This window comes from Etheostoma spectabile, chromosome 4 (genome assembly GCF_008692095.1).
Source record: "Etheostoma spectabile isolate EspeVRDwgs_2016 chromosome 4, UIUC_Espe_1.0, whole genome shotgun sequence".
Taxonomy (NCBI): Eukaryota; Metazoa; Chordata; class Actinopteri; order Perciformes; family Percidae; genus Etheostoma; species Etheostoma spectabile.
In genome coordinates this window covers 23,882,910-23,892,733 of record NC_045736.1, presented here as the reverse complement: position 1 = coordinate 23,892,733, position 9,824 = coordinate 23,882,910, and the positions used below count along the sequence as shown (strand labels likewise).

At 39.1% G+C, this 9,824-nt stretch overlaps 1 protein-coding gene across 1 annotated transcript; it reads right to left on the bottom strand.

Moving 5' to 3' along the window:
* Positions 1–2,507: 2,507 nt before the first annotated feature.
* Positions 2,508–9,762, bottom strand: myorg (myogenesis regulating glycosidase). Its single transcript, XM_032512737.1, has 3 exons — positions 9,671–9,762; positions 6,649–7,027; positions 2,508–6,436 (listed from the first exon to the last, which is right to left on the bottom strand). The coding sequence occupies exons 2-3, from the start codon at positions 6,909–6,911 to the stop codon at positions 4,645–4,647; spliced, it is 2,055 nt and encodes a 684-aa protein (XP_032368628.1). The 5' UTR covers positions 6,912–7,027; positions 9,671–9,762; the 3' UTR covers positions 2,508–4,644.
* Between the last annotated feature and the right edge of the window lie 62 nt (positions 9,763–9,824).

Below are 9,824 nucleotides of genomic sequence, written 5' to 3'. Positions count from 1 at the left end.
TCATGTTTATTTATTGTGTATTGTATTCATCTTTAATATTGTTTGCAGTTTATAGTATTCATTAATTAGCTTATTTGTGGTCAAGCTGAATTTAGCTGTAATGAGATACTGTAATGTCAAATCTAGCATTTTAAGCCACAGTGACATACATTAGTGATTAAATCATTCTTTTTTAACACTAAATCTTGATCATGGTCATTATTTCTTCATTAAGTATTGTCAGATATTCCTAAAATCCGAGGACATTAACTCTAGTTCTGATTAGAAAAGAAAGTTTGAAATTGCAAAAGATGCATCTATATTTAATGTTTTTATGGTTGTTGTTCCAAGCACCCCCCCCCCTCTCTCTCTCTCTCTCTCTCTCTCTCTCTCTCTCTCTCTCTCTCTCTCTCTCTCTCTCTCTCTCTCTCTCTCTGTAATTTATATGCCTTACAGGGGAGGACAGACAGCAGACACGCTCATGGAAGGAGGATATAGGAAGGTACTTGAGACACACTGGCTCATAACCAGAACAACTGGCGCTCTCTCCTCTGCAGATGGACACACAGGTGGACTCGCAGGTGGGGAAGGAAGGGGGAAGTGCTCTGCCAGCTTTGTGTCCTGCTTATGTGTGTGTGTGTGTGTGTGTGTGTGTGTGTGTGTGTGTGTGTGTGTGTGTGTGTGTGTGTGTGTGTGTGTGTGTGTGTGTGTGTGTGGTGTGTGTGCGCAAACACATAACATCTGGACCATGGTCCACTGACACGTCACAAAGAGAGTTTATCAATGAAGCTACACTGCACCCTTCTGGACGTCTGCAGCACCACATGGCCAAAACACCCACAGATTCTAGTATGTCTTTGTTTCATTTTCAATATCTGTTAAATGCTCTTTCACAAATAACTTTTTTATTTTAAAACTCTGCATCATAGTTTCATGCTTCAACCTCCACTCTTACTGCTATCAGCGCAGGTAGCTATGCATTATCTCATTCATTTAAATTAACAAATTCATGAAATAGCGAAAACAATAAATCATGTTCCTCAACACAGTGAGCTAAGCAAAAAGCACACAATTAATTAGGCCTACTGTTTTTGCGTAAAATGGTCCTTTTTCTAAACTTCTCTTTTTCAACCCTCCTCCTTAAAATCTCCAAGTCCCCCTTTAAGCTCATTCATAAATGACTTGTCCATGCCTGCAATCGAGAAAGATGGGGAAAACCAAACAATATGATTGCAGAAAGCAAACCAACAAATAATATTGATCCCTGCTACACATGGACAGCTAATCAATGAATGTATGCCCTACCCGCACATGCTGCAAGTCAAGATCAATTTTGAAAAAAGATGAGGGATTGGCAAATAAAGTTAAGTAGTTCTGAAGCACATCCCGCTGTTTTGAAGAGAAATAAATTCCCGAAACATATGAAAGATCGACTATAGATGTAAGAAATGGTCCAGGCTGCTTGAACTCAGACAGAACAATCATTCTTATGACTGTAATTCTAATAAGTATTGCTGCTATTATCTCCTGTTATCTCTTTTTCTATTTTTAGTGTCTGGTCGTTTCATATCACATGCTCTTTGGCCTCACATCATGAACCATCAGATGCTTTATTGATCTGAACACAGCCTCCAAATAACCTGCACAATTGTATTATCACCTTGTCATTATCACCCTGTGATAGGCCAGGTGCCAAACTCTTTCAATATTGAATTGATAGACCCATTAGTTTTCATGTATTGCAGACTCATAAGAGGTCACAGGTTGTTTTTGGTTCACTTGTGGCACGGTTAGTTTTCTAATCTGAAATGCATGCCCATGTGTCTTTTTTTCTTGTATTTTATTTAAATCAGGAGAGACTTCATTTAAGAGTGAAATACATTTAATGAACATGGTGCATAATAGGTTGATATGTTTAGAGTCTTTGGCACTTAGACTCCACCCATTGTTAATTTATAAGGGGTATAGAAATATCCCCTTGATGGAGTCTGGACACTGGTGGAGGGGATGAAGGGATTAAATAAGTCTGACGATCTGGATGGATGTGATGTGAAGCGAGGCTTCTGATGGAGGAACCCTGGGTGCTGGGAATGATGAGAACTGGAGGTGAATGAGATGGGGGAGGGTGGCATAAATTTTGCCTGAAATGAAAACTGTCAGCTTCAGAGAGTCGAACAGATTTAGAGTTTGCATGCAAGTATGCGATAGCTCATGGAGATTGTGGGAAATCTGGTTGGTTTAATTGAGAGAGTAGATGCCCACATTCAGCTGATGACAATGCAGCTAATTGGGTTGGGAAAGAGAGAAATTTCAAGCATAGTCTTCCTGAAAGAATTTAAGCTGAACTTCATGTGTAGGTGTGTGTAAATAAGTAAAGTTTGGACATATAGTGCTCATTCTTAGAGGATTTACAATCAGGCATCTGGTAGTGGTAGTCATAGTAGCAAAATTTAGTGCAATTGTGCTTTATGTTTTTGTGATGTTTACATTAAAAACAAAGAGGAATGTGTGCAAATTAAAAATAAGGAAAAGGTCCAACTTGATTTATTTGAATATGTTTATACAAAATGACATCAAATATGCACTCTTGACAAATTAGTGCCATTTTCAGTTACAATAACTCGAGGTACACAGCACACACTGGGTCGAAAGAGGAAAAGCAAAGAAACATTCAGTCCAAGATATACAGCCTCTCAGTCTCGTCATACGGGAAGAGAGTCTGAGACAGAAATAGCCTCCAAGGTTGGCCTGCTGCTTTAAATAGTAAGTGTTGTTAGGATGAAACTATGTCAAAAGACACAAATACAACCCACAAAGGTCAACCTGTATGCTGCATACGTTAAAAAAAAAAATTGTATTGCCAAATAAGAACATTTCACCATAAGAATGTGGACGTTTCGTTTACGTTACTTCACAATAACACCTTTTTTTATTGCAGCTTTATAGCTCATAAGAATCCACCTCAACATTTTTTTAAAGGGTTACAAATGAACTACAGGAAGCCATTTTCACGTTTAAAAGGGTCTGGTATTCAGAAGCTTTTATTTAAATAGCCGGACCATGTTAATACCTATATTATTCTTTACTGGTTGTACTTCGAAAAAAGTCATGTGCTGCTGAAAAAAAAAAGTTTTTTTAGTTTGCAGCTACATAATGGAAAATTTTGTTTTGTTGCATTTGTGGTACACACTGTTGATCATGTGATTGTGCATAAAACGCTTAATTCCCCCCGTAAAGGGTTAAATTAACAATAATATTACATATACAATGAAAAAATGTATAGCATAAAAACAAAGCACATATAGTATGTTGCAGTAATTATTAACACATGGCACTGAGATATCACTGCAGTCACAAAATATTCACATTAACAAAACACAAAGTATACTGTACCATTTAAATTGATTATTAAATGCTGCTAAAATCATTGCATCTGTCAACTTTCACATACTGTAAGTATAAAGTAATCAGACCATTATCACTTAGGTTACTGTGTTCAATGTATTATACACTATATTATAACTAGCTGACTTCAGAGTCTGCAAAGTAATGAAGACAGACACACTTCAAAACACACTACAGCCAGAAAAAGCTGTTACCTGAGGAAGAACCTAAAATATTTAGTGCCCAATAAAAGGCATCTTCTTCTGGGCAAGGAGTAGTTACATGACACTGTGTTCCACAAATGAGAGCACATTCAGTTTTTAATGATTAAACTTCAATCATTTATCCTGATAAGTGAAGCATTAAACCTGACATCCTGAAAAGTATCTTGGAGCAGAAGAGTCATTAGTGTCATAGGAAAGTAGAATATCTCAGTCGAACTGAAATTTTATAGTTAGGTTTTATGTAACCTACTGTCTGCTTAATGACAATAATGACACCCCTTCAATTGTTCTCCCATGATACAATCTGTTTGGCTTAAATTTAACTTTATGGCAAAACAATGCTTTACTTTATTCACAGTTTACATATTCCCTTTTTGACAAATGTTATTTACAGTCTCTCTTTATAGGGGCTGTACTCAAAATACTGAAAACGTGAACTGAGATTGCCTCCACACAGCTCTCACAGACCGTTTCCCACCTCATTGAAAAGTGATGCTTTGTCACGGCCATCGGCGTCATATACTGACGCAAAAGGCACTCACATAAACTTAACATGCAGCCAGACTGGCTATCAAAACAAAAAACAGAAGGATTGTGAGATTGAGGGATTGAGTTTGAATGGTGTTTTTGTTTCCAACGTCGCCTTCCAAGCAACTTGAAGGAGATGTTGGGGGCAAAAAAACACCAAACACCGGACTTGTGACTTCATTCTTTGCTCAGGACGCCAATACTCCACAATATCTTTACATTGCAAATAGTTGTTTACTGCTATTTTAATGTTCTGAATGTAAACAACAACAACAACAAAATGCAAAAACAACAAAAAGATGACGTATCCATTCATTAAGAATTAAGAGGTTTGGAGCATGTTTGAGTGAAACAGTTTTACATTTGTGATGCAACATAGTGTTGTAATTTAAAAAATATTCGTATTTCATTGCACAAAAGCTTTTCCATAACAAACAACCTGTTTCTATAAACATAAAAGCTAATTTTTTTCTTTCTTACGAGAAAATTGCAGCAAAGGCTAATCAAGTCTGTTCAGATTCCCTTCTTGCTACACCCAAACAAAGTAAGCAATTTCATCCAGGTCTACAGGATAGTCTGTGAGATGCAGTGGCTCCTTGATATCAAATCTCTCTCCCTTGTAGCTTCTCCAACGGCCAGCAGGGAGGTAGATGTCACGCTCTTGCTTTCCGGGCTCTAAAACTGGGGCTACCATGAGGTCATCCCCAATCAAGAACTGGGAGTCGATTTTATAGGCTGTCTCATCACCTGTGGCAATCCACCATAGGGGCCGTATGATTGGGTCCCCGGTGTCCAGCACCTCCCCAGCTAGCTCCAGGACCCGTGGCGCCACAATACTTTCATGGAGGGCTGTGTATTTCCGAGCAATTTCAACCACCTCGTTGTCGTATTCCCATGGCGGAATAGAAAACTGCATTGAGGGCATGAAGGCCGAAAGCTCCAGCCAGCGGATGTAGAGCTCTCGATCAGGTAATGCACTATTCCCATCTGTGCGGTTTAGATATGCATTCCCTCCGATCATGTCTGGTAGAATGAACTGATAGCCGAGAATGCTGATGGTGAGCACTGTGGGGATAAGAGATTTGAGACCCAACTCATAGCCCCAAACAGAGTCTCTGTCAATTGGTCTGAAGAAGCAGGATATATTCTGAGACTGGTAGCCACTGCGCAGCTCAGCTCGATCATTGTAGGGAATTGCCATTTCTGTGTAACGTCTTGTGAAAAAACTCGGGTCCCGAATGGGAGTTCTGGTACTAAATTTCCACGGTAAGTAGTTGGTCTCCCCAGCGTCAAATTTAAAAGAGGATACCCCGTACCTTGTGCGCAGTGAACGTAGCTGGGAGGAAAACCAATCGCGAGCTTCTGGATTTGTGAAGTCCAAAATGCCGCCAATACCATTCCACCAGCGCACCAAGGCCGGCAGCCGGCCTGTAGGCTCCCGGACAAATAGCCCCCTCTCTACGCAAGTATGGAAGTTTTCTGAGTCATAGTTAACAAAAGGGTGAATCCACAGTGACGTCAGAAATCCATTTGATTTTAGCATTTGGAACATGGCCGAGGCATTGGGGAACTTTGCTGGGTCAAACTCAAATTCTCCGTAGCGGCTGGTGTAGCGATCATCTATTTCCAGGTGGCTACAGTTAAACTTATACTTGCGAATGTTGGCAGCATATGTCAAGACTTTCTCTTGGTCAATGTCAGTCTTATGTAGAGCCCAGGTCGACCATATAGGATGGCGAAACATGACTTTGGCTGGCACTTTGTTTGGTTTGTTGAAGTATCTGCGGACCATGTACTTGTGCATGGATGTCACATCCAAGCCCACGCATACTCTGTAGCTAAGTTCAGCACACGGTGCCTCTCCTGGGTTTGGCTTGAAGGGACTGTCATTGTATCGCGCCTGGAAGGACATGGTCTTCTCTGTGTCATTCCAGCCCAGGTGGAAAGGCACTGAATTATTTATCTTAATGGCCGTGGCATTGGATGAAAGCCAATAACTCTCTAAAATTCCACCAAATTCATTGCGGTTTGAGTAGATGTCACTAGTAACAAAGGGTTTGGGAGCCTGTTGGCCATAAATAGAAATAGGCCAGTGTTGAATTGCTGACACTGCACCCCCATACCAATGTGCAAACTTGTATGTCATAGCATGCTCAACAGGAATGTCAGGAACCAGTTCCTCCCAACGCACACGGTAGCATTGTACCGTGTCTTTGGGTCGCACTGTCTCAATGAAGAAGTTTAGTTTTCTATCAGTGGTGCGTTCACAGCTCAGCATTTCCCCTTCTTTAGAGCATGAATCCAAATTCAGCGTACCTGACCTGCCAAGATTTAAATATAATTACATTTACAAGCAATCTCTCTCAACACATACCTCACAGTTCTGTCTGTAACAGTAACATATCTTAAATGGCATGCATACATTTACATTATACATAAATGTTCTGTTGTACTGTATCTGAAATGTGCATTATATTATATATACATTATTATACAAGCATAAATATTTAAAGACCATTGAAAAAATACCAACCTGAAATCCATTCTGAAAACAATAGACCCTCCCTGGTTGCGGATAATGTAGCCATCTTTATTCAGATCCAGAAGCTGGGTCTTAAGCAGCTCAGCTTTGCGTAGAGAGGCTATGTAATAACACCATGCGGTCACTGCTGCAATTACCAGCACCAGGCCGATTACTCCAGCTCCAACTAAGGGTTGAGTGTCCTTGCTGTGTTTCTGCTTAGGGATAACATCTGTAATTGTTCCTCCCGCTCCTCCAGGTACAACTTGGTACATGACTTGTGTTGTTCAGTGGTCAAATCTGAGAGTTGCTATTCTAAAGATCATTTAAATGTTTTCCTAAGAAGCTCATTTGCTGCTCTCTTGGCACGTTGTTACGCCTGTTTGCTTTCCTGTCATGAGAGAAAGATAACAAGCTTTGAAAAGTCAGTGTTTAGACCTTTTTGCAATATTTCATCTTCTCATATTGACAATGTTTTTCGGTAAATATTTGGTCAAAATAAAACATAAAGATTGGAGCCTTTGTAGAAAAAATTCACCTAACATTGATTCCCAGTTCTGGTTAGTCAAGAAATACTTTAAAATCACTTAACTATTAGAGACATCCAGTGTACCTTGTTTCATTGTCATTTAAAGCCTCCATTACATTTCTAGAATTGTTTTACATGCTCTGCATTGCTGCCCCAAGGTTATTCCACAGCACTTAGAGGTATTATGCTGTCAGGATGTAAACTTTAAAGATGTGTCTGAGATTTAACAAAACAAATCTACTGCCAATTACCCATAAGAGGATAAAGTGGATGTTCCCAGCAGTAATTCTAACATATGAGTTAAATTGAAAGAAAACTCATTTGTATGTAAGGAAGTAGAGGAGCAGAAAAGGGGATTTGGGCCTTAAAACTCTGCCAATGCCGGGAAGATTAGAGAAGAATACTAAACTTTGTGTTCCCTCAAGTCAGACCAACCAAAACTAGTAACTACCTGGTTCATTTAAGCCCAAAAAAGACAAGTGTTAATTTCAATTGGCCAACTCCTTGAGGTCAACCTCAACCTACGCATGTGATTGGTTTGTGTGTCCGTCTGTGTCTATGTGTCTGTTTAGGTATGTGTTTGTGTGTGTCTGTTCCTGCATGTGTTCCTCCCTCCCTCCCAGATTTCCTCTCTGTGTCTTTTTTTTTTGTGTTGGCTCTGGTACGCGTTGTGATGTTTCCGTGTATTGGAAAAAAATATGTGTCAATTTCAATTGCATTTAACCCTGACCATCATTACCTGCAGGGATACAGCAAAAACAGTTGTGGGTAATAAACTAGTTGATGTTAGGTATTGTTGCTTAAGCTAATCAGAAAAGATTAGACTTAGGTGCACAGCCGACTAAAGGGAGTTCAGTCCTCTCTAGATTCCCAGTTAGCTGACTAGTCCTAACTGCAATTGACCCTCGTGGTCTGCCCTGGCAGCGACGGTCGATAATAAAAAATGCATGCTATTAATTAGCAATCTAATTGACTAATTCTGTGTTCAACCAGCCTTGGTATAGATTTCCCCCAACAATAGGAGTGATAACGTGAGCCCATCATTAATTAACAGAGAACTAACTATAGGTTTTTTGAAGATCCACTCAGGCTGCTGGAATTAAACGGGGAAGATTTACTGTATTTATTTATTCATGCCTTTTTCTTTCTTTTTTTAAGGACATATGTAAGAACTTAACCTATGACAATCAATGATTTTAAATGTATCATCTCATACCGCAACTAACAATTGTTTTCATAATTAATCAATCAATCTGATGATTATTTTCTCAATTCACATATATTAATATTACAAATTCAAATATCCACAATTTGCAGACCCCAAGGGGATGTTTTAACGTTGCTTCAGTTCAATCAACCATTCAACCCACAGCCCAACTCCAAAATATTCATTCATAACTTTTATTTTCTTTATCGATAAATCTGCATTTTATTTTTATTGATTAATCGATTGATTTTTTTGCTTATCTGTCAATTAAATAATCAAACAATCATTAGAGCTCTACAGTAACTAATAGCAAATATTTGGAACCAGAGAGGAAGCTGAATACAGGAAATGTTTTGCTTAAAATGACTTAAATGATGATATATATTATCATGCTTTAATATACAACACATCATCAATAACCCAACACTGCCTAATACAATGACCCACTGTAGGCCTATATTTAATATGGACAAAACATCTATCAAAATGTATCTATCAAAATTGTTGCAGGTTACTTTTCTGTCTGACTAATCGTAATTCCTTTACACAAATACCTTTTTTACGCCTATGGTGGGTTTTCTGAACAAAAATATTTAACACAGACATGTTTTTCTCATTAAAATGGTGTGAAAACACAGCAAATGTTCAGACTAGGGCATTTCTTTGTTTATGGTGTGATCAAGAGGGTTCATCTGCCATTTCAGCAAATTCACTATCTATTCTGACAAACAAAAACTAAACACAGAAGTGCTAATACAGTCGGAAAAATTCGCTCGTATGTATGACCTGATCCAGTGCGCTGATTACAGGGATATAGCCCATGATTAATAATATTACAGTCCATAGTGTCATACTAAGCTAAAAGACTTGACTATAGTCTATAAATACACGGCAGAACTCTACAGAGCACCAAAAGTAGACTGAGGATCTTTCCTTTGGATGTGTCTGTTTTTAACGAATCTTAACGTTATAAGAGCTGAACTACTCGTATTAAGCCTATGCATATTGTTTTAATGTAATGGGCTAAATAAATCCAATAGACCTACAAACAAACATAATGTAACAGTCGTAACTTAAGTTACAAGAAATAATGTCTTCTTTGCTAATGTAGTCTACCCCCAACTTCTATAGTCCGATGCATACAAAGCCGTGTTGTTGTGCGCGGTGGTGGGTGGTGCAAGAAAGTTAACGGAGGGCAGATATCCCGCAATCCGTGTATGTGGAGTGGCATATTCTATTGTCGTGTACGCTTTCCCTGTTTTACTCTTAGCTGTTCATTAGAAATAGTGTTTGCCTACCGGTTAGCAGCAGCCCCCTCAGCAGCTCCAAGCACAACTTGTTTGCCACAGTTCACAGAAAAAGACCCGAGGCATCAAGCATGTTGATGCGTATCCGCCTTGTCTACGCCCCCCGTAGCACGGGAAATGTAGTCCATTCGGTGGGAACAGAGAA